The following is a 24,042-nucleotide window of genomic DNA, read 5'->3' as shown; positions in this document are numbered from 1 at the left end:
CTCAACCCGGGCTGTGCTTTAGCAAGGCAGAAAGGGGCTGGGGCTTTTGAGGATGCAAGACCCTTCCCAACCTAACCAACCTCTTGGCCTTGGGCCACACTACTCATTTCAGCCTTGTCAAGAGGCTCAGCACAATGCAGTCCTAGAACGTTCTGCACACCAAGTGAGCAGATGCTGGGTAAAAGCCACGCGACCTTGGGAAGGAAAAGAGGTACCTCGGAGAAAGACGGCTGGTTGTCCATAGTGGAAAGGCCTAAGTGCCCTGAAGGACTAAAACACTTCCATTTAAAAGACAGGCTTTTTTTCTAGAAAACCAAAAGCTTCACATTACTTCCAGCTCCCACATTTTTTGGCACACACCAAACTCTATCAAACAAGGTGCTGGACTCCACCCTAGAGCTGGCTGTCAGAGGACCTTTCTGGAACTCTAAGTTTCCTGAAAGCATAAGGATAAAAAGGAGCGAAAGCTTCTGATCGTCAATAGGAAATTTACCTCCCTCAGGAACCTCACCGATTTCCTGAAGTTAAAAACAAGCACGTGACCAGTTACTACTCCTTGCAAGAATTCTTCCTTTAATATAAATAAAGCAGCATGAAACACCAAGAGCCCTGCTACTTTCTGCTCCATAAGCAGTTTGGGTGCATAAAATATCTCCATTTTCCCACTGAGTTCTGGCCCCTGTATAAACACGAAGCCAGAAGGTATTTTTTTCAATGAATTTTCTTCTGGAAGCAAAGGGGAAGCTGAAGGAGAGTCAGGCTTGGTCTTGGCTTCTGGAGGCTGGTTCTTGGTTGCTGGGATCTCTTTTAAGCACAATGAGATAGGATGAAGAGGCGATAATAAATAAGAAAATTCACCCCAATTTTGGAAATGCATCCTGGCAGACTGGGGGGTGAAAGGGGGAGACCCAAGTGCTGTTCCGTCTACGTCCAGCTCACATGGAAGGCTTTCTACAGACGTCAGTGCCCCATCACAGCTGAGCCTCCCACCCTGAATAGAGCCTGCCAGGAAAACTGTCCATCTTCTTAAGCACTCTGAGGCTAGCTGACAGCACTCCAGGGGTAGGGACAGGATCTTTTCTTCAGTTCATGGTGAGCCTGACACCTCCATGGAACTGGAAATGCTGTCTGGGAGGCATGGCCAGCTTACACCCTGCAAGGCGACCCCAGGTGTTCGTGAAGGCACATTCATTGTTGCTGCTGCTTTGACCCTCTGCAATGGTTACTGAGGCAATGCCAAAAAAAGAAATCCCAAAGGACCAGTGAAGCCACAAGGGGGGGAATGGTTTCCCAACCCTCCTAAACCGCGCTCGGAGACAGAGGCCAGCTCCAACTGCAGGCTCTGGTGCTTGCCAAGTCACCGCAGCTCCCAATAGTGCCAAGGTGGCCTCTGAAGCCTGGGGCTATGCCCGCAGTGCTGTTCCTGTGTGTTCCCAGTCAGCTGAACCTCTGTCAGGCTCTTTGGGTCTTGGTCATCCATACAGCCCAAGAACCACCCAGAAAGGGGTTCTGGGCAGTGAGGGAGCCCTGCTGGAGTGAACAGCAGAGGGGGTTTGAGGGCCTGCAGATGGGAGCTGGGTTTCCATGGCAGCTCTTGTTGCCAGGCCTGCCCGGCTCTAGGATTGGGACCTTGAGGACTCAGGGCTACAGCATCCCTCACCTCTCAGCTCTGCAGCTTCCTCTGAACTGGGTATCAGAGGCCAGATTGCAAGCCAAACTCCCAGCACCCTGGATGCCAGGCTGTCCTTCACCCTACCCTGTGCCTCTCTTTATCAGCTTCGGCCTTCAGCGTCTGCCCTCCTGTACCACACTACTGGTCAGAGAGATCAGCTGTGGAGAGAATAGAGAGGGGTGAGGGGCCACTGAGCTTGGACCTGGCATGGTATGTGGCACCCACAGTGATATGCTGGGGGAGGGGCAGGGAGAAGGGTATGCACCTTGAATGACATGTGCAGCTGAAACAGTGGTCAACTTAAACCTCTCTGCCCTAAGTACCCACCTCTATGCAACAGAGACTAGCCACTTGGGGCCTTGAATCTCTACTAGATCTTTTCTCCAAATAATATAAAAAATGGCAGCCACAGTGGGACCCCTGTTGTGCAGGCTGTGGATGGAAGGTTGCGGATTCCCACACCTGTCCCTATTAGTGCTTTGGTTGCACATGCCTGGGGTCAAGTGTTACTGGAAATAGAGGTGAGGGTCTTAACATGGATCCCTGTCAGCATTCCTGTTGATCAGCATTCCTGTTGATATTCAAGTAAAGACTGGACCTAGGATGCAAAAAGAATTACACCCAAATTGTTGTTGCGTTCTCTCTAACTCAGTGTGTCTACAGAGTGTTCCATCATCATCTTGGCCATTCATGACGATCCAAAAGCAAGCTGCAAAGGATCAGCCCCCAAACCCAGATAATAGCTTCACCAGCAGGCCCCAATAGCATGAAAGCAAACTAGCTTCTGGCTTGATATTCTGTTTCCTCCACATGATAGGGCCTGGCTTTCCTGGCAGGCTGCGCCGGGGCTCCCAACAAAGCCTGCCATCTTCCTAGGATAGGGCCTGCAGATGCCCCCAGGGGTGTACACAGGTGGGATGTCCTGTGTCTTGGCCCTCGAGGTCCTGGCTGCTCTACGAGACAACAGCTTTTTGGGGCAGGCTGGCATGGTCTGTGGGGATATGTAGGGAGTACTCGCTAATGAGCGCTGGGGCATTCTTGAGCATCTCATAGAAGGAGTCCATTGTCTTCCGGTAGAGGCTTCGCTGCAGGACGAAGGGCCGGAAGAGGTTGAGAGGCTCGGCCCTTCGCACGGCCTCAGGGAGTCCCACAGTCTCAGGAACCTTGCGATTGCCGATGAAGAAGTGATGGAGCTTCTTCTCGAGCAGGCTCTTCTCCAGGAAGCAGAGCAGCTCATGCAGACGAGCTTCAAGGAGCTCGGCCTTCCAGTCCGCTGCCCGCCGGGCGAGCAGGAGATGCAGCAGGGCCGTCTTCAGGTGGTAATTGCTCAGCCCACTGGGGCCGGTCAGGCGGCTCTGCTTGGAGAGCAAGAAGGAAGCAATCTGCAAGCAGCTGAGGTGGCAGGCACCCTCGGGCAGTGTCTTTGATGTGGTCCTGAGGAAGTGTCGCTCGTAGACAGCGAAGGACAGGAGCCAGTCAGTGCTGGACACCGGGGTCCCCCCAGGGGGCTCCCTGGGAAGGTGGGAGACAAAATACAGGTCCAAGTCATCACACTGAATCACAGGAATCAGGTTGAAGGGCATGAACTTCCCCGAGCGGAACTTGATCTTGAGGGACCCTGGGGTGTCCAGCTGGCCAAAGGCCAGCTCGAACTCATACTTGTGGGCGATGCGGTGCCAGGCTCTGGTGAGGGCTGTCTGGAACCACTTCATGACCTGCATTGTGTTCAGGTATGGGGAACCTTTGGCACACAGGGGGTCTTCCACCTCGCTGCCGGGCCGCAGCAGGTTGTTCTTGCCGTGGAGGAGACACAGCATGTCTTCCCCGAGTTTGGTCTTGCCGCAGATACAGCCCAGCGTATCCTCGTCAGCCCGGACCACCTTGATTTGGCCATAGCCCTGGCGATCCAAGGGCACTGAGCGGCCGGAGCACCAGAGCTCTGGGTGGAAGTGGTAGGGCTCAGGAGGTATGAAGGGCACAAAGAGGTGGCACAGCAGGGGCTTGTCCACCTGCCAGTTCTCGTACATGCTGCCCACGCCAATGAAGTCCTCCACCTCCATGTCTGTGTCCCGGTTGCAGAGGCTCCTCAGGGCTTCCAACAAGTCATCCACGAAGCCTTCCACGAACTCACGGGTGCGGGCCGCGTCGGCTGTAGCCCCCCGGATGCAGCGCTCATAAAAGTGGTCCAGCGTGGCCTTGTCGGGCAGGGTGAGGCCTCGGAGCGGGGAGCCCGCCAGGCCAGGCAGCTCATCCTCGTCACCGCCGAGGCACTCGGGCGATGGCCCGTCCTGGTGGTCCTGCCGCCACACCTCGATCACCAGGAAGAGGATCATGCAGAGAGTGCTCCACAGGTCCCAGGCCGTGCGGTTCTCATTCTGCTGCTGGCCCTCCTCTGCCACCCGCTCCAGGGCCTCCTTCTCGGCCGCCAGCTGTGCCACTTCCTCTTCCAGGCGTAGCTGCTCCAGCTGCAGCTTCTCCTGATGCGCCTGCATCTTGCGGATGATCTCCTCCTCGTTCTCGGGGACCGTGGCGTTCTCCCGTGGGAACAGCAGTGGGTGGTTGATGATGGCTGTCACCACCACCAGACACACCCGGAAGAGCCCCAGTGCCATGGCTGGAGCTCTCCTGGGAACAGAGAGAAACCGACAGTCACACCAAGCTTCCTTCAACATCACATCTTCCCTGGACCCTCCCACAACCCCTAACCTGCAGAGCTGATGGATGTCCCTGCACCCAACCCACCATCTCCTCATGTGCTTCAAGACTAGCCTGGGGAACAAGAACCCCAACGTCCCACACCAGCAATCCTGGCTGAACAACCCACTGTGGCGGACCTCTGTTTCTGTCTGCCCAGACGTTCCTCTTTCTGGTAGCAAGCACCCCACTTTCCCTGGGAACCAAACCTTTCCTACTCTCAATCCTTATGGCTTGGATGGGAATAAACCCACTCCCAGCTCCAGGGGTGAGCATATAACCTAGGACTAGTTCCGCCCCCCCTTTCCCACTGGCCACAATGATTGGTTCAGGGATGAGCATGTAACTCCATTTGGGCCAATGGGAGACAGAGGTAGGATTTGTTGGGACCAATGGGAATAGGATTACATGTGCTGTTGGCTCTCTAGCTACCTCAAAGCCAAGAGTGTGCCTGAGAAAGATGCCAACAAATAGGAAAGTAGACCCCTTGGAGTCCTGAAGCTGACTTCTGGACTCCTGTAAATCAATACATTTCCCCTTGTGATGAAGTCAGTTTGTTTTTCCACCATTTGAAACCAAAATAGTCCCGAATTAAGACATTCCCTTCTCCCCCCAGTGAATGCTTCCTGGCAAATATGTCTTTCCTCAGTGCAGTAAAGCCGAGTGGTTAAGAATAAGAGGGCTGGGTTCCCAAGCCAGCCATCACTGAGTAGCTGTTAGACATGTTGACTCACCTCTCTGAGCCCCCGTTTCCTTACTGCACAAGAGGAAAGCCATGGTACCCACAGGGTCGTCATACTGATGGATGCGGTGACCCATGCACACTGCATACCCAGCACAGTGAACGGCGCATGGCATGGTTTCCTTGAACAGCAACTGTTTCTGAGGCAGTTTTGAGCCCTTATCTTCCTTCATTGTAAACCCGTCCTGATCTGGAAGACCCACCCCAAATTCAGACACTGATCTCCTGCCCTTCTCCTGGGTCTTCCCCCAGGATAATCTTAGAGACAACCAGAGTGACTGAGTCACTGGCTTTCCTCTCACCAGTCATCTGAACTTGGATCCAACTTCTTACTTGTGAAAGGAGACACTCCATTCCTCCAGGATAAATGGATTTTCAGGTATCCAGTGACTTTTGGGGGAAGGACTAACCCCTTATAATCATTGCTGTTCAGATTGAGCAGCTGCACTATCTCCTGTGACTTTGTTACACAAGCAGAATGTCACCCCACCCCAGAATCTGCATTTTAATACCATCCATATTAAAGCCTGAGAAGCTTTGTCTTACAGTGTAAGCCTTACATTATCCCCTCTCTTTTCTCTGGCAGGAACCTTAAGGAAGTAACAATGGGCCTTTTCCACCCTTGCCCTGTGCCCTTCCTGCCAGAGACTTCAGCCAGAAGAGCAAATGACCAAATGAAATCAGTTGTTGGACAACAAAGAGAATACAGAGGCCTCCTCCCCCCCCCCCCCCATGCCAACACATGCTGATAGGAGCTTCTTCGTGTTGCCTGAGCCCATTCCCTGATCTTGAATTTGCACCCTGAAGACCACTTACTGTGGTTCTTACCCTAATGGTGTCAACAAGCAGGTATCTGTCACCAGGTAAGGGCACCTTTGCAGGTTCTACCTGGCAGTGCCACATTGTAGATGACCTGAGTTCCTCTACTTGGGCAAAACCTGCTGCCTAGATGTAACTCCACCCTATACACAGCTGTATGTGTCAGCAGGTACCAAATGGGTTGGTGGGGAGGGAGGTCCAATGGGAGTAGAATTCAGTGGGCAGACACGGTCAGGCCTCAGAGGTGAACTCTGAAAAGCACTTACATGTTTCCACTTGAGGAAGTGATGACAGGAGAAAGTGGAGTAAGTCAGACTGGAAGGGGATGGGGTGATAAAAAAGTAAGGGGGCAGCTAGCCAGGTTTTCTTCCCCAAGGCAAGGAGCAGCTTGTTAGGTAACTGCAGAAACAGGTCAGCCCTGGCTTCTATATTAGAGAAACATCAATGGAAAGTTTTGCTAGGGTGGTCCAAGCCCCAGCCATGAGGCTGGCTGATTAACATGGATCAGAGTTTTAAGATAAAGGAGTACTAATAGCAGAATATCAGGCAGCAGCCAGTTAGGAGATAATTTAGGGGTTTGAGGCCCTTTAGGGCCTCTGTACCATAGGCAGCCACCTTTGGGCACAGCAGGCCCTAACAAGTCACAGTAATAGCCCTTGGCAACTCTCAACTCAGGAGGTTAGTTTCCATGCCAACTCAAGATAGGATGCCACCAACTGGGGAGTGGTGCCACAGCCAAGCCCTACAACTGGGAAGTCCTCCTCTCTACCCGACAGCTTCCACAGGGCTCCCTGAGTCCATCCTCATGCATGCTGGAGGATGAAGGGCTATAAAGGCCTCCTAGTACTAGAGCAGCAAAGTTCAAAACTCCAGACCAACTGGAGTTGGTTGCCCTCTGTGTACGAGAGGGTCATAGGATGGACTCCGGAGGAGACAGACTGGCTGGGTTAGCACCCAGCATGTGCTCCTATGAGGTATTTGACCTTAGACAAATCACTCAACTTCTCAGAACCTCAGTCTCCTCATCTATAAAATGGGATAATACCTCTATTGTAAAGCTTGATGAGAGAAACGCATATAAAACACTTAGCAAAATGCTTGCCTCTGAGCCAGTTTTCTTATAAAAGGATAGCTGTGATGGGACGGGAATAGCAGATGAACCTGCCTGCAGGGGTTCCAGATGCAGGGGGCCATACAGATGACCCTACAAGGAACTCTGACAGGATGCAGGCATGCAGGCAGCCCACAGTAACACTGAGTAGAGTAGAGTTACAAACAAGACTCGACAGGAATCCAAGGGAAATAGTGGAAGGAGCCTGGGCTGCAGGCAGGCCTGGGCTTCAACCTAGACTCTGCTCCTTGCTGAGAGGTCTTGGGTGAGTCACTTGGCGTCTCTGCAGCTCCACTGCCTTACCTCTGAAATGGAGCTAAGAACAGGCCCTGTTTCATAGGGAGATTGGGTTAATAAGTGAGATAATCCATCTGAGGTGCTTAGCACAGTGCCTGGCAAAGAGTAGGCACCTTACAATACCAGCTCCTTCCCCTAGGCCTCCAGTGGCCTGTTTTCACCTGCCAAGCACAGCAGCCCTACCCAAGTCCCCAGGGTGTGGAGGGACACACGCTCAAAAGTGCTTTGAAAGCAGCTATGCTCCCCAGCACTGCTGTTGATTGGCACCCCATTCTGTCCACCCTGCCCCCCAGCAAAGGGGAGAAGCTTTCTGAGCCCTGGATCCTCCCGGAGGTGGCGTGCCCTCTGACTCACTCCTCACTTAAAAAACCAACTCCCTCCCAGGGATCAGATGGGATCCCAGCAGTCATTTTGCTACTTGTTTACCTCTGCACAGGCTGGCTCTGCCTACGGCCACCTACAGGATGGGGAACAGGCCGGGCTGTGGATGCTTCGTGCTCAGTAGATGAGGCTGAGTTTGAAGTCTCCGCTATCTCCCCTCCCCAAACCAAGTTACAGGGAACACTGCCCTGGGGGCCCAGGGTCAGAACGAAGGGAGGGAATCTGGGCAGTGAAGACTTTTGGAGACCATGGGGACAGGACAGGTAGCCTGGAGCCTCTCACAAAACCACAAAACTACACACACACACTTCTCCCCAAAGCCCCCCGCCCCTCCAATTTCAAGGATTCTACCTCCTCCTTGGCCCAAAGCTCTCACCTCTATGAGGCTGCCCCACACATGTAGTCTGAGATATCCAGCTGGTGGGTTTGGCTTTGAAAATAAACCTGGGTCATTCTGAGGGTTGTATCTATCTGATTGTCAGGAAGTCGGCAGGAAACCTGCTGAGTTCCTCTCCACCCCCGCCCCTGCCCACAGAGCATGGCAGCCCATGCAGGTCACAGCTAAACTTAGCCTGGCAAAGGGCCAGGGTCACGGGGCAGCAGGGGCTGGGGCGGAGGACTGCAGTGGTCGGCCAGAACTGATGACAATTTACTCAGACCCTTACTCAGAGCCTGGCCAGATCCTAGGGGAGAAATCCAAGATGGCCCCTCCTTCCCCTGGGGCCCCTCATTCCTGTGTATCCCCAGAGCCCTACAGCACCTCCACCAAGCCTAACCAGTGCATGCCACTATGAGTTGTCTAACAGTGACACACTTCCATTCATCAGCCCTCAGTAGGTGTGCTGGGCACTGTACACAGTGACCCCTGTAACCTTCTAAGTGGTGGGTTATCCCTATTTCACAGATGAGTTCATCAAAGCCCAAGAGACAAGGTTGTTTTCTAGCCACACAACTAGAAAAGGCACAGTTGGGTCAAGATTTAACTTATTCTGTCTGCCTCTACAGGCAAAGCCCAAGTTCTTTCCACGGTGCTAGTTTGTACAGAGCACCTTCTGCACTCAAGGAACACGCCGGGTGCTGGGGGGCCCACAACGATGAATGTGGCCTGATCCTCAGCAGTAAGAGCACTACAACCCATGTGGGGAAGCAGCCAGCCACCAAGTACGTCACAGGACAGAATGAGCTGTGGGGCATAAACTGTGTGTGAGCAACAGGATAGAAACAGATTGAGGGAGAGCATTTCATTCCTGCTTTATAGACTGTTCCTGTGCCCACCTCCTGGGGAGCTATGCTGAGCAACCCTGGCTCCACCTCCACCTTCCCACCTCTTCCAGACAGGATTTCTGTAACAAACTGGAGCAGTGGAAGCCTGTGTCCAACCCCATGACATGACCATCAATACGCCTTCTACCCCATCCCCCGCCGTCCCCCACCCAAGGAAGGCTGACTGTAGCCTCAGCAGCAGGGGTGCCTAAGACCCCTTCCTCAGCAGCCCAGCAGTCTCCCTGGGACAGTGGCTCTCCAATGTGGTTCCCAGCACAGCAGCCCCAGATTCACTTGGGAACTTGTTAGAAATGCAAATTTTCAGGTGTACTTTCAGACCTGCTGATGAGAAATTCCAGGGCTGCAGCCCAGCATCTGTGTGTTCCTGAGCCCCCAGTGGTTTTAATGCCCTCTCAAGTCAGAGTTCACCCCTGCCCAAAGCAGGCAGGCCTCCAAGGAGGAGGGTGGGGCTCCTCAGTATCCCCACAATCCAGCTCCTGGAGTTCCCCAAGGCTTTGCCCCACGCCCAGCCAGTCAGAGGTAATTAGCTCTGCTAATTACAACAGCAAAAGCAGCCGGGTGGCTGCACCATCCTCTGAACCCACAGCAGCAGCTCATGTGCTTCCTTATTCCGTAGAACGGAGTAAGGGAGGTGGGCTGATGGCAAAGGAGGGCACTTTTTGCCCCAAAGGGTCCCTTTCTCACTACTTAGGTTCTGGGTCCTCCCAGAAAGAAGGGGCCAAGGGCAACCCAAGCTCTCCATAAGTTTGGGCTGAACCCCTACTGTGTGCCTGCCTGGCCTGTGCTGAAATTTTGCAGTCCCAGCTAAGGAGGTACAGTTGTTCGGGAGCAATAAAGCCACTGTCCCAGTAAAATATGCCAATTTTACAGATGATGAAACTGAGGCCTAACGAGGAGATGCATGTGACTGGGAGGGTGGGGTGTAGTGGAGGTAGAGGTGGTCCAGGCAGGCTGGCCATCACCCTGTGGACCTCACAGGGATTCCCGCATAGATAGGAGAGGAGTAGTGCACATCATATTTTCCTTCACAGCCCACATTTAGGGAGCTAAGTACCTGCATGTGTTTTGTTATTTAATTTTCAGAACATCAGTTAGGTAGTTGCCACATCCCTACCTTAGGAAGAGACTGAAGGTCAGGGAGTTCGGGGTGGCTTCTAACATTCCCTGTCTGCACTGACTCTCTCCCTCCATCCCCATAGGGGATGAGTGAGTCCTGCCTCCTCCTACTGCCCAGTGGCACATCCATGGCACCACTGCCAGTGGTGACCACCAAAATCATCCAGGTCAGCTGTCCCCCAAGCTTCCCAGGCCTTGGAGAAAAAGGACGGTGAGAAAGGATTGGTTGAATACAGAGCACAAGCTTGACCCTGAATCCTGCTTTGGAGTTCCGGCCCCAAGAGCAGCCTGTCTGAAGCCCTGGGGAAGCTCTCCTCCCGTGGTCCCGTGTCTGCCTCATGCCTGATTCCACGCTTCTCTCTAGCAGAGCCCATGGCCCACACTGGGGTAAGACCAGTCTCCCCACTGAGTCCAGTGGCACTATCCTTCGAGGCCAGCTCAGGGGCCCCTCCTCCACGGAGCCTGCCCTGCCCTTTTCTGAACTCCATCATGTCAAGTCACCATCCTGCCCTTTACTTGTGTCAGTTCACCTACCAGTTGGTCCCTGCCCTCCTACCTACAGTTCTAGCAACGTCCACAGCCAGGGCAGCAGGCTCAGTGCGGGGCACACTGCAGGTGCCCAATGTCAGTAGGAGGTGAGTTATTATGAATTTGGGAGGTGATGGTTGGCTGTGGGAGTGACAAGTCTCCACAAATGCCTTCATCTTCGCCTAACTCAGGACCAGAGGACAGACAGACTCAGCACAGATGGTTTGATAAGAGCACCTCTGAACACACTGCTGCTCAACATGACTGGCTCCCACTCTTCCAGAACAGGGAGCCTTGCAGAGCTGGCCCACGTCCCAGGAGCAAGGCCACAGAGCCACCATGGGGCATCTCGGGCTGCCATCTCTTTTCACTTGTACCCCAAATAGAGATGTGGGAGGGGAATTGTAGGGGGCGAGATGGGGGCTGAGCAGTATTGGAGGTGGGGGTTGGGTCCTGGCAGACCTCAGGAGCAGGCCGAAAAAGGAAGTAAGGAAAGAGGAAGGAAGAGGCCCAACAAAAAAAAAATTGAGAAAGTGGGTAGAAAGGATGCAGTTCTGGGCCCCTAGCACCTCCTCTTCTCAGCATCTTTGCAAATCTTCTCCCCAACGCCCAGCACCCCCCACTCTCCCCACCACCTTCCATCTCTCCCACTGGGCAGGCCCTTAGTCTGTCCAACAAGGCTCAACTTCCTCAGACCTGCCACCCTACTGGTCACTGAGTTCCGTCCAGTGTCTCCCAGTTGGTCCCAGAAGCCATCCTCAGAATAATCACAGCGAGCATTTATGAGGGCTGACTACGAGCCAGACCTGTTGCTCAGGGCTTATACAAATGCTTTCCCCACGGCCTCCCCAGGGACTTGAAGAAAAGAGAAAGAGACCCTATAGCTTAATGGGTATGCACTGGGAGCACTCGGTGTTACAGACTAAGGTCTACAGTCCCCAGAGTTCCACTGCCCCTTCCTAACCCAGGGAAGATCGCAGACAGACTGAGCAGGGACCCAGGCTCAGGAGGACCCAGGGGTCAAGACGGCCCTGGTGAGGGTATGGGAGCAGGACAGAATAAAAGCAGAGAAGAGACCCCCCGTCCCCATGCGCAGATGAGGTTTGACCTAGTGATGAGCCCGTGGGAAAGTAGCCACTGCGAGGGGAGCAGCCTTCTCACAAGGTGAGCTCTGCTGTGACAGCCTGTGGCCACACTGGCCAGACTCACAGAAGGTGCTTGGTCATACCTGCCAAAGCATTACGTTTCCTCAAGGGCCACTCTGAGAAGAGGCAAGCGTTTCCAAAAAGTTACCAGGATGCCAATCCCATCCTCTGGACTGAGGTCATGTGGCCAGCCAGTTCAGGCACAGGAAGGACAGTGGCCTGGACTCTGCCAAAGTGGGTGGGAGAGCCCACATCCTTCCTGTCCCAGAGGACACAGAAGGCAGGGAAGCCATCAATCTCCCAGGAAGGACATGGCTGCCTGACTCCTCACAGCAGACGCCCTGACCCACAGGACATCATGGAAAATCACAGCATCTTGGGATAGACAGACAGACAGACTGACTGGGCTGGGTCGTGGAGGGGGAAGAGGCCAAGGGATGACAAGGACGTCGGCAGGTCAGGGGCTCCCTGCCAGCCCTGAGTCTGGGCCCACATCCCCCTTTCTTCTCAGGTCACCTCAAATCCAAGAGTCACTGATGGGGCTGAATGGTGGTCTTCAAAGACATAAGTCTATGTGCTAATGCTCAGACCTTGTGAACGTGACTTTGGAAGAAGGGTCTTTGTAAGTGTAATTAAATCAAGGATCTTGAGCTGAGATCATTCTGGATTACCCGGGTGGGCCCTAAATCCAGTGATAAGTGTCCTTATAAAAAGACAGAAAAGGAGAAAACGGACCAAGAGGAGAAGGCGATGGAAGATGGAGGCAGAGGTGGGAGCGATGGTGCCACAGCCCAGGAAGGCCTGGAGCCACCAGAAGCTGGACGAGGCAAGGAAGGATTCTTCCTTGGAGCACTGAAGGGAGTGTGGCCCTGCAGGTGCCTTGATTTCAGACCTTTGGCCTCCAGAACTCTGAGGGAAAACATCTGTGTTGTTTTAAGACACCCATTTTGTGGTATTTCGTTACGGCAGCTCCAGGAACTAACGCATCTCAAGGACAATGCACTCTCCCCACCCAGGCCCCCAAGTGGCCTTCCCAGTTCTGCTTGGCACCTCCACTCTCCCAGCCACCTCTGCCTTAGCGTCTGTTCTGCACCAAAGCCTGGGGATTCCACACTGATGGGGTTCCCCAGCCCGGCCTGCATGGACCTTTGGAATCAGTGCCTCTGAGCCAGTCCAGGGGCCTCCCTGGCGCTAGAGATCTCCCTTCTTCACTTCAGAGGGTTCCTGTTTCCATGCCACATAGGACTGAGTTTTAAACCTGACATTGATGGCCTGGCCCCAGCCTGCCTTGGTTCTCTTTGGGCCTGCCCCTGCCACTTCAGATTATCCACTGTCCCTTACCACCCCCTACACTTCCCCACCATCCCCTGCACCGTTCTCACAGCAAGCCCATCTCAGAAGCAGCTTCCAAGAGCCTTCCCGACCCCTCTCCACCTCCACCTCAGAGACAAATCTTTCTTTCTTGAAAGGGAGACGACAAGGGGAGCGAGAGGGAATATTTGTGAAGCCCCTCTGAGTGCAGGCAAGTGCCTGGCGCCTTGTGTAGATGGGGACTCATCCTGAGTTAGCTCTCTCACCTGGGTAGCAGCCCCACCTGCCAGGCAGGAGCCCAAGGCGCTGTGAGGTGAAGCAATTGCTCAAGGCCACACAAGTAGGAAGAGAGCAGAGCAGCTGGACCCATACCAGGCCTGCAGCTCCAGACCCCCACCGTTTTCCCAGTGACCCCAGGGAAAACCCTTTCATCAGTGAGCTGCTGAGTTCTGGTCTCAGCCCACTGCCTTCCTTTGGCAGGGCCAGGCAATGTTTGTGTTGCCATCCCCCAGAGTGCCTGGCAGAGACCAAATGCAAGGCTGCCTGCTCATAGCACTAAGGACACGCGATCCTGGGGACCCACCAGCGTGCTCACCTTGCGTGCTGGACACACCCACTTTCAATAGGAAGCCCATTTCAGCGCCTTCCATTCCTAGGAAGGATGCATTTCCTGCAGAGAGAGTGCACAGAGGGGCCTCCCTTGACCCCTGGAATTCCCTCCTCAGATTTCTAGACCTGAAATCACATGGGCGTGCTAACAATAGAACACCGTGCTAACCATTTCCCGTGGTGAAGCAGCCCTCATTGCTGTCAGACGTTGGCTTGGCTTCAGCTTGTATTTCTCACAATTTCCCTCTGTCTGTGGGCCCCATCTCACCCACAAGAGCGTCTGCACGTTGGAGGAGGGAACAATAACACCCACCTCAGGCAGCCATGCCAGGGCACCCCAGACTTGTCCTCTGTCTCTCCCTCCACCCTGTGTTCTCTGCACCCCCAGCCTAAAGCAGAGCAGCGAATGCTCGGGGCCAGCATACTTTACTGTGGGGCAGGGAGGGCAGGCTGCAGTGACAGAAAGCAGGGTCCAGACAACAGCAAACATACTGGCTTGATGGGGAGGAAGGAGACTTGAAGGGGTGTAGCAGCAACCAGAGGATAAATACAAATGACAACAAAGGGAACACGAAGCCCTCCCTTGGACACCCTCTGCCCCCTCTCACAGATAAGCTGGGGATGGATGGAATTAAACAGACTGCTGGTGTCAAGCAGTCACCTTCCTTGTTATCCCTGGATGGAAACAAAGACCAGCTCAGAAAGACAACCTGGCTTCTCAGCATGGAGATGACGGTTCCCCAGGGTTTTTCCATGGCCACAGAAAAGCCAGTTCCCCTCCCCACCCTCCCTACCACACCACCTCTTACTCACGTCCTGGCTAGGAGAGATTCTGGCCCCCACACAGTGAACTCTTGGGCTGTTCTCCCACCCTGGTCCCCTGTGGCTTGGGCGGTACCTGACACAATGCCTGGGCCCCAGCTGGGCTGGGGAGAGAGGGAGAGAGAGAGAGAGAGAGAGGGGTGGGGAGGAAAGGAAGCAGTATGGGCCTCCTGCACGCACACACATACACACACACACACATACACTCACACACACTCACGCTCTGTGCCTGCAAAGATCTAAAACCCCTTTCATCTTAATAAACGGGAAAACAGCAAGAGACACAAAGGCAAGGGGAAGGCCAAGCCAGTTGTAAAAAACTTAAGAGCTTGTGGTCGGCCTCTTGGCTGGGACCTGGGCTGAGCAAGAGCTGGGCATCTGCCTACCCTCCCACACCAGGGCCACACCAGTCAGAACAAAGCCGTTCTCCTCCTCCTGGGAAAGCAGGTGGCCTAGACCAGAAGGCCAGGAACAGTTAGCAATATGACCCCCAGAATCACCTATGACTCTAGAGTCACACTGCCTGTGAATTACACAAAACAACAACCTACTACAACTACAGCGTTTTCCAGCCACAGGGATGGAGGGATGTTGAGTGATGCCTGTGTTCTCTCTGCCCTGGCTTCTGCTGGAGGCAGCACTGGGCACATAGTAGGTGTCCTTGAACTAGTGACAGGTATACAGTGGTGGGGGGTGGGCAGCAAGCAGCCACAGATACCACCAAGTTCACGAGGACATATTCTTGCCCCAAGGCCACCCAGAAAGATACAGCCCACAGCTCTTCAGCTCAGAAGAGCTTAACACTTGCTAGAGATTTAGCTACAGCAGCTAAGGGGGCACACTCTGGAATCGGAAGGCCTGGGTCTGAATCCTGGCTCTCCCACTTGCTGTGACAATAATACCTATTTAGGGCATGAAAGTCACACAGTAGTGCCCTGTCAAGGACACTGCCGCTGGCATTGGTATTGATGATAAGGCCAGATCTCCCTTTTGATTTGTTAAATCCTGGTGGGTGCGTCTTAGGGACTCCTCTGGGAAGAAGGGGGTGACCAGCATCCCTGCAGCAACGCCAGAAGTGTGGGGACATGGCTAAGTTGTCTCCCCCACCTCCTTGTTCTCTTCTAAAGGCCCCAGGGGCTGCCACAGAGGGAGAGCAGGCAGCTTGGCACCTGGGAAGCTCAGCTCTGCCCTCCAGTTGGGCAGCATCAACTGACAGCTCCCCCGCTCCTGAGCTCCTCAAAGGACAGGCCAGTGCTGGTGTCTGATGCCCAGCAGTATAGGTACAGGCGCTCCATGAATGCTTTCTGGATGAATCAGTGAATGGCGTCAGGACTAGGAAAGAACCTTACTGCCTTTACTCCCAGAAGTAGGAATCTGAAATGGAAGTAGAGCAGCAAGTCCTGGATGAAGTAACTTCTAAGCTTTTTTCCTGGGAGGCACCCTGTGGTCAGAAAAGCAAAGTGCCATGGGAAGTATGCGCAAAAACCCTTCCAGACGCAGCCCTAGAGACAGACCGCAGCCGCTTTAGGTCTGGACAGCGTTCATCCAACTGCCGGCTGACTCACCACCACCTTTTACCAAGAAAATAGCCCAGGAATGAACCCCGACATCAGCTTATCTGACCCCCAGCTGCCTCTCCCCCTGACACCCACCTCCGTGCTCAGATGTCTTACAGAAATGGAAGGTAAATGGAGAATTTCAGGGTTTGATGCAATTTAGGTAAAAGAAGGAACAGAGAAGCAACCCTAGGCAGAGTCACGAGCAAGTCTCCCTTTCTGGAGAAAACCTGACAAGCCGCACGGCCCTCTTACCCATGGGAGAGTTTAGCAAATAGCAACCAATGTACCACACTTATTGGGATTTAGGCATCGTGCAAAATGCTTTATGTCTCTAAACCTTTGAAGGAGGCGCTATCCCCATTTTATAGATAAGGAAACTAAGGCACAGAGAAGTGAGGCCACTCACTCAGTGTCTCAGAGCCAGGATTCGAACCCAGAATTGTCTGACTTCTAAGTCTTCAGTCTTCCCATGATGCTGCTCATTGACCTGGTTTCTGTGAAACATTAGACATGCACCTGTGGGCTTCTTCCCCTGTACTGTTTAGGGAAAGGGAGGTGACAATTTAGGTGAAATTTGGGCATGAAACAGGGAGTTAGACTCAATGAAGAGATTCTGGGGGTGGAATCTGGGATGAGATGCTTTTTCTGCCAAAAGGACCGAGAAGCCTTCTCTGCAGTGGATTAGGAAAGGGAGTGAAGGCTCTTCTGACATTGGGCAGTGTGTTTTGGGGCGAGGCAACAGGGAGGAAGTGGCATGGATGTCCTGGGGGCATTCTGGGGCAGCAGACAGGGGTGCCAGGAATCCCCCCCTCTCTTCCCCTCCAGCCCCTGCAGCCCAGGTACACTGTGGTCCAGCCTCCCTTGCGACTCTGGGACAAAGTCTCAGCAAACAAAGGACCCTTTCAGGAACTTCAGGCGGGTCCCCTGTCTGCTACTAAGAAGGCTATTTATTGAAACGTGCTCCCAGGAGAACAGTTTGTTATGAGCACGTGGTTTTGCACCAACAAGCAGGGCCAGAATTATGACAACGCCCTCCCTCTGGTTTGATCCAGGCTGGTGAGCGACTCTCCTGCATCCAGGGATGACCTGGAGGGAGAACAGAGCAGCCCAGGATAGCTTCAAAGCTGAGCCCCTCCTCCTCCTCCTCAGCAAGTGTCCCACTGCGTTGCGTTAACTCTCGCGTGAGTCATTTGAAAATTGTGGGACTGGCATCTGAGGATCTCAAAGGGCTCTGAATATTATCTGATACTGGCTGCTGCTGTCCCCATTTAACAGACAGGGAAACTGAGCTCCATCAGCTAGTAGCACAGAGCGTGTCACAGCAGGAGGGAACCTGGAGTTGGTGGTCTGCCTGTTATCTTCTCACCTTTGACACTTAGATTTTGTGGGATTCTGTATGCTGCCTTCACATTCACTGGGCCAGGATGTCCAGCAGAGGCCAGCAGTGGCAGAAAGAGTCTAAGCCTCTGGGAGGCACAGATGCGGGTTTGAGTCCTGCCTCTGCTATTTTCAGCTCTGCAACTCTGGGCAAGTTGCTTGGCCTCTCTGAGCCTGTTTCTTCACCTGTAAAACCAGGCTGTTTTGAGGAAGAGAAATAAATATATGCAAAGCCTCTAAAATGGGGCTTTGCTCAGGGTAGGTGCTCAATGAATGAAACCATTATTTTTTTTTAAAGGCTATTCTAGTTTTATGAACAGAAGGGCATGACAACTGATTTGAGGACCAGATTTGTAAATAGAAGCACAGTTTGCAAATAATATTCTCTGGCAACGATACTCTCTTTCATTTATAACCCTGAAGAAGCTACATTCATACAAAAATTAGGGCAATGACTTTAGCCACTGATATGCTGGATGGATGTCAGGGAAGATACACGTATGTTAGACTGTCTGAAGTTATGGCCAGTTGCACAACGCAAAGACTTCAATCAGATACCTTCAAGTTGAAAGACAAGGAGATTCCTGTTTTGAACCCTCTTTAGAGGGAAAGCTACCGTGTCATCTACTTTTCACCTTTCTTCAGGGCAAGGAGTTTTTCATTTCCTGCATCTTTCACTTGTGTTGGCAGTGGACAGTCCTTGCTTAGGAATTTCTATCTTAAGGAGAACAGAACACATCAGCTTACGAGACTCAGCTGAAGCCACAGGTCACCAAGTTAAGAGCATCAGAATCGCCAATTGAGTTCAGCCTTATAAACAGGGCTGTCGCCAGGCTTTGACGTTGGCAGAACACAGAAGACACCAGTAGCTGTCCTCGAATACCACCCCCAGTCTCAGGTATGTCTCAGACACCTGCGAATTCCTGCATGAACCACTGGGAGGAAGATTTCACAGGTTTCACTGAACCATTGTGAACCATCGGGAATCCCACAGGGAATGCTAGAGCTGGGGAGAGGTGACCAGTGAGACCTTTCTTCTATTTTCCAGCTGGCACTGACTCCTGGGGCAATGGATTCCAGACATTCCTCCGCTGTGTGCATTTGATCACAAAGCTCCATGTGGCCCCTGACTCCCTAGCATAGCACCTGGCCTATCGCAGGTGCACAATAAAGACTCACAGTCAGTGAATGAAGCTTCTCTCTTAGTCACCCCCCAAAGGAGTAAGGACACAGGCATCCTTGTTTCTTGCTTTTTTGGGGGGGTGAGGGTAATGAAGAGGGAAGCCACATTTCTGATTTCCTCATCCCTGCTCCAGCCTACTCTTCCTCTCTCCCTTCACAGATTCAGGCTGTAGAAGGGGGGCCCACAGCCATGGAAGCTGCCAGAAGCTGCTGTAAGGAGTCATGCTCTTTGCTCCCATCCTAGTCGCAGTACAGAGAACAAAACTAGACTGAGCTGTCAGCACTGTGCTCTACTCCCTTGGGCCAAACCCAAGGCCAGAAGACGCCCCCCCAACTGGCTCCCTCTTCCCCTTGCCCATCCTCTGAGAAACAATCCTCTGTGGATGTTACCTCTTCTGCGCTCCCTCCCTTCAACCTGTGTCTTACAGTTGGTCTGGTTCTTGTTCTTCCCTGTCTACCTTAAGGTGGAGGTGTTGCCTTGGGCAACAGTGATGTCACCTGCAAGGTGCTTCTATTCTGCTGATGTCATGGGGTGGGCCATATCAACAGAGGGGGATGTGCTTTCTGTGGGAAAACATCACACACCCCAACTGGTGAGGAGGATCCTATGGACCTCTTGGGCACTCCCGAATGACCCCCTTCCTCTCCCAGAAACCCTTCTCACACTTCTCTCCCCGCTGGATGCCTGTGACAGGCCATGCTGCAAACCCGACTTTCCCTCTCGCAGAGTCAGCTGATAGGTCAGGATGAGTAGCCTTGTCCTCAGCTCTCACAAACCACAGGCAAGGGCACTGATGGGCTCTTTCTCACCATCTGGAAGAGTCTGGGTCCCTGCGACCTTGCCCTTTGCCCAGACCTCAGAGGAGGGAGCAGTGGCACTCAAGGGGAAGCTAGGGTCCCAATCTGGCAAAGGATGTAGATTCTCAGTTGCCCTCTATGGTCTTTAAGAGCTCGTACTAGCCAGACTGCTGGTCTGTGCCAGTCACTGTGCCCAGAATTTTCCACACAGGCGCTATGAAGGGTTATTGCCATTTTACTGATGACAAAACTGAGGCTTGGAAAAGTCAAGGCACTTACCCAAATACAGAGAACACCCAACTACTGAGCAGTAGAGCCAGGATTCAACCCAAGTCTGCCCTCCTTTAAAGCCCATGTGGGTCACATGTCACTGGCTCTGGAGCACCTGGAGACTGCAGCTTACTGAAGATAGGCCATGAGGGGGCCTGGACAGAGACCAGGGAAAGCCCTTTAAATCGAAAGAGGCTAGCTGGGCAGGCCAGGTGGCTGAGGCGGCCAAAGCCAGCACTGCCTTAGGACTCAGGGGTTGTAGTAAGCAGCCAGTCCTGGCCCTGCCACTTCCCCAAGCAGCTATTCAGATTAGGGACCAGGTTTCTTGGTGGAAAATAAGTAATCGTAAAGATGGAGCTGTGAAGTAAGAGTTTTGGGAAAGGCTTCCTGAATGAGCTTAGGAAGGGTGTTTGCAGGTGAACGGGACTTGGACAGGATGGGGAATTTGGAGGGGGGGGGAGTATCAGGACAGCATGTTCAGACACTCCCCACTTTGTCCCATTCCTGAGGGAGATTTCTACCTAGATCAGGGGCCCTGTGTAGCTGTGGCCTTTCCCTCTGCACCACACCCAGGTGGCACTTACTCATCACCCTCATGCCAGGTCCCAAACTGGATTTGCTACCTCACACCGCCCAGCTATGGAGAAGGAAAGTCATCTGATGCTTGGGCCAGGCCTCCCATCAGCCTTCGAGGCGGGGCCTGCCTCTCTCTTTCCATGCCTTTCTGCTGCCAGATGGGTTTTCCATCTTTCCTCTGTCTGAGCTGGGAGCAGGTCTTTCTTCCTTTGACAAAGAAAGAAAAAGGCAACTGCTTTTCCCTCTTTCCCTTGAGGGCTCCCAAGCAAACTAACTTTTTAAGCTTAACCTGCTTCTTGCTCTGGGAATGTTCAGCGATTGGGACTCAACTTCCAGGCTCCTGAGCACTTTACTACATTGTGCCTTAGTTTCCTCATCTATAAAACGGGGATAACAATACCTACATCATAGTGCTGCCATGAAGATTAAATGAGTTAACACAGGCAAAGTAGTTTAAAAAAAAAAAAGCCTGGCACATGTTAGGTTCTCAATAATTGTTGCTTCTCAGGGCTGCTGTGTATGGTTGTACAGGTGGTGTACTGCTCAAAAACACCTGGCTGGGGGTGTTGAGGATGGATCCAGCTCACATACTCTAATTGTCCGGCTATGTGCCTTGGCTGTGTCCACCCACATGAGACCCCTTTTTCTAAATGGCACGAAATTGCCATTTTCTTCTTTAGAGGGACACCTTATTTTAATTCACGCAAAGGATGAAACAGGCTAGTAGCAGCCCTGGAGGTTATTCTTATCAGCTTTTGGCATTCTCATGGCGATGTCCTCTTTCCCATCAAGACTGGATTAGAGGGGGGTCCAGATGGACTGGTCTCAGCCATACAGAAGGTCCTGCTTCTCAGCGCACTTGGAGCACTTGCCCTGACCAGGACACTTCTTGGTTAAGGTCTTCCTCAAAAGCCCCACAGGCTGCCCTACCACCTCATGCCCACTGGGGGACTCGCAGACCCAAACACACAGAGTCCCAGAATCTTACACTCGGAGGGGACCCTCTTTTTCGTAATTGCTGATGGCCACCTGTCTCAGCTGAGTTGAAGAGGCAGCGCATTATCTCTGGTTGTTGACAGGTTCCTTCTTACTTCTGAGTAAGATCAATCTCCCTGCTTCTCACCAGTGAGTCTCTGAGGCGGGACAGAGCAAGTCTTCTCTTCTCCTGACAATGCTTGAGATTCCTAAAGGCCACAGCCCTGAGGCTGGAGGACTCGCATCCTTAGAGGAAATAGTGCCGGTTCATCCCCTGCGCCCTCACCAGCTCACTTTCCAGGCCCTCCATGCCATCCCCCCCCTTTCCTTGGACACATCCCCATTTGGCAGTGGTGTCCCTCACAAGAAGAGGCATTGAGAACGGTGCTCCTGGCCTCCCACAGCCCGGCTCTACTGCTCCCGGGCTCCATGCCTGAGGTGCTCCTCACTGCCTCCTGTCCAGATGTGTACCTTCTCCATCAGACAGACTCCCCCACATTCTTTCTCTTTCTTGACCCCAAAGGATCCAAGAGGGAAAACTACAAAACCAGGTTCCTCCCAGACAATACCTTCTCTGGTAGGCAATTTTGCCAGAATCCTCTATCCAGAAGTTCCTCCCTAAACGTGCCCTCAGATATAAAGGTCACCCACATACCCTTCTTCTTTGTTTCCCTCATGGGCGAAGAGTCGAGAGACTATTCCTGGTAAGGTGACAGGTTCTGGGATGATGGCATTGGGTTAAAAGTTCAGATTCTTGCCCCCAGAAGCTTGAAATTGCTGCATCTTTGACAATTACGGAGTTAGACGATGGCACTTGAACAAAAGCCTTTCAATCCACCCAGGGAGAGCAGCGTTGGTATAACCACTTCATGATTCCCCACAAGTGGGAAACAGGAGGGCAGAAAGGCCTGGAGCAGCAGCAGACATGGAATTCGCAAACAATGGAAGCCACTTATGCAGGTAGGTTGGAAGGAAGACTCAAAAGCACACAACCTGTCGATAAAGAGGTGGATGGCAGCAATTCTACCTAGCTGTGCCTTGTAAGTTTCCCGGCTAACCTGGGCCTGTGACTGCTGGGCCTGGAGCTTTACCTGGCAGCCTCAGCCTCTCCAAGGTAGAACTGGTTAGTAAAAGGGAAGGGCCCTGGGTCAAATCCAAAAGAGGAACAAGAAAACAGAATACAACTCCAAAACTGATTTAGATCCAAAAGACCAGGGGCCACGATCTGTCTGTATCTGCTGCTCTTCTACTTTTGAAGGGGGTGGAGGATGGGGGAGGGCATCTCACATTAGGCGGAGGGGCAAAAGGCAAAGTGAGGTTCCTAAGAGGTTCAGTAAAATATTTTCCCTTCCTGGGCAGGAGCATTTTTTTTTTTTTAAAGAGAAGGAGCGTTCTGGATGGGAAGCCCGGTGGTGGGGCTTCTGAGTCACTTCAGCCAGCAGTTAGAAAGGCGGAGGCACTGGCAAGGGATTGAGATGAGTTAAGGGTCAGGTGGCACAGACTATTTGCTGCCCCTAGAGAAAGTTGTGCACAGCGTGGGATCTCCTCCACTAACAGTCCCGAAAGAGGAAGCGGTGGGGTCTTTATCCCGCCCCAGCAACCTCATAGCTTCACTACCTTAAACAGAATAAGCAAGTTCCACTCCTGCTCCCTCCTTCCAGGAGGGGAAGAAAGGCGGGAAAGGAGAGGCTGAAGAACTGGCGGCGGGGGTCGGGGGGGGGTGGAGCGGGGAGGGGGGCTGTCTTTTTGCCCTAGCACTCGGCTCAGATGGTCAAAAGTAAGGATCGTCGGGGCAGTAGGAACAAAGACATGATCCTGCTTCGGGCGCCAGGAGGAGGAGCTGCCCGCGGCTGGGGCTGGAGCGGAGAGTGGAACGCGGGACCTCGTGCGGCGCAAGTAGGAAGCATGAACCCCAGACCACAATGCGCCCCGTCCTGGCACGAATGCTGTACCCGGGTCTCCAGTCAGTCCCAGTATGGGGGGCCGAGCAGGCGCCCGCGTTCCCCGTGCAGTCCTTGGCGTCCCCACCCCAAGACGCCACCCGGGGCGCAGCTCCGCCTCGTCACCCGTCTCCATCGCGCCCCTGTTCTAACCCACGAGGAGGACGCAGAGCCTCGCGGCTGCTGACCCAAACTTACTTGTAGCCTTCGTTCTCGCTCCCCGTTATGGGGAGGACCGCGTGGGCCCAGGCTGCACTCGCGGGTCCCCAGGGCCTGGGCCCACAGTTTGGCAGCGGATGAGGTGCAGCGTATTGCGGGGCAATTAGCGGGTCGGGGGCGGCGATACCCAGGCAGGCTCCCGCCTTCTGGCCTCCATCAGCCGGGCTCTAAAGAGCGTCGGAGTTACTCATTTCCTGGATGTCACTGAAACTTTTCCTCCTTATAAGAACAAAACACCCGCCTCTACTCTCTGCCGCAGAAGCTCCTTAAGGAGGACTGTACGAGTTAGCGAGGCCGGGCCCAGGGTCCGCCGCGGAAGTCTGCCCATTGACACCCCCAGGAACTCCAGAGGGTACAGTAGAATTGAAGGGTGAACGGGAGAGATGAGATCTGGCCACTGGAATAAACTGGGGCGAGTCGACAGGGAGTTGAGGAGGACGTCCTTAAAAGCCAGTCCAGGCCGGCGGAATGGAAGGGGTTAAGTCACAGCGAGTCAACTGTGCCTTTTCCGCGGCGCGTTTTACAAGCCGCGGATTCCTGGGGCTACCTCTTTTGTCCCTGGAAGGAAATAAAAATCGAGATACGACCCCGTCCCTTTTCTCTTTTGCAGCTTGA

General features: G+C 53.3%; 1 protein-coding gene across 2 annotated transcripts; it reads right to left on the bottom strand.

Moving 5' to 3' along the window:
- Nucleotides 1-553: 553 nt before the first annotated feature.
- Nucleotides 554-23,671, bottom strand: ITPRIP (inositol 1,4,5-trisphosphate receptor interacting protein). 2 transcript variants are annotated; one of them, XM_019725082.2, is made up of 2 exons: nucleotides 23,407-23,671; nucleotides 554-4,297 (listed from the first exon to the last, which is right to left on the bottom strand). In XM_019725082.2, the coding sequence occupies exon 2, from the start codon at nucleotides 4,282-4,284 to the stop codon at nucleotides 2,626-2,628; it is 1,659 nt and encodes a 552-aa protein (XP_019580641.2). In that variant the 5' UTR covers nucleotides 4,285-4,297; nucleotides 23,407-23,671; the 3' UTR covers nucleotides 554-2,625. The 2 variants fall into 2 exon arrangements, with proteins under 2 accessions (XP_019580641.2, XP_019580643.2); XM_019725084.2 differs by lacking the exon at nucleotides 23,407-23,671 and adding an exon at nucleotides 8,093-9,036.
- Between the last annotated feature and the right edge of the window lie 371 nt (nucleotides 23,672-24,042).

The sequence above is a fragment of the Rhinolophus sinicus genome, linkage group LG07 (genome assembly GCF_036562045.2).
Source record: "Rhinolophus sinicus isolate RSC01 linkage group LG07, ASM3656204v1, whole genome shotgun sequence".
Lineage (NCBI taxonomy): Eukaryota > Metazoa > Chordata > Mammalia > Chiroptera > Rhinolophidae > Rhinolophus > Rhinolophus sinicus.
Note: the sequence above shows the minus strand (reverse complement) of the source record. Positions and strands in the feature narration are given on the sequence as shown.

What these genes read in the sequence shown, in the direction of transcription:
- ITPRIP (XM_019725082.2), bottom strand. Translation starts at nt 4,284, where the DNA reads ATGGCACTGGGGCTCTTCCGGGTGTGTCTGGTGGTGGTGACAGCCATC.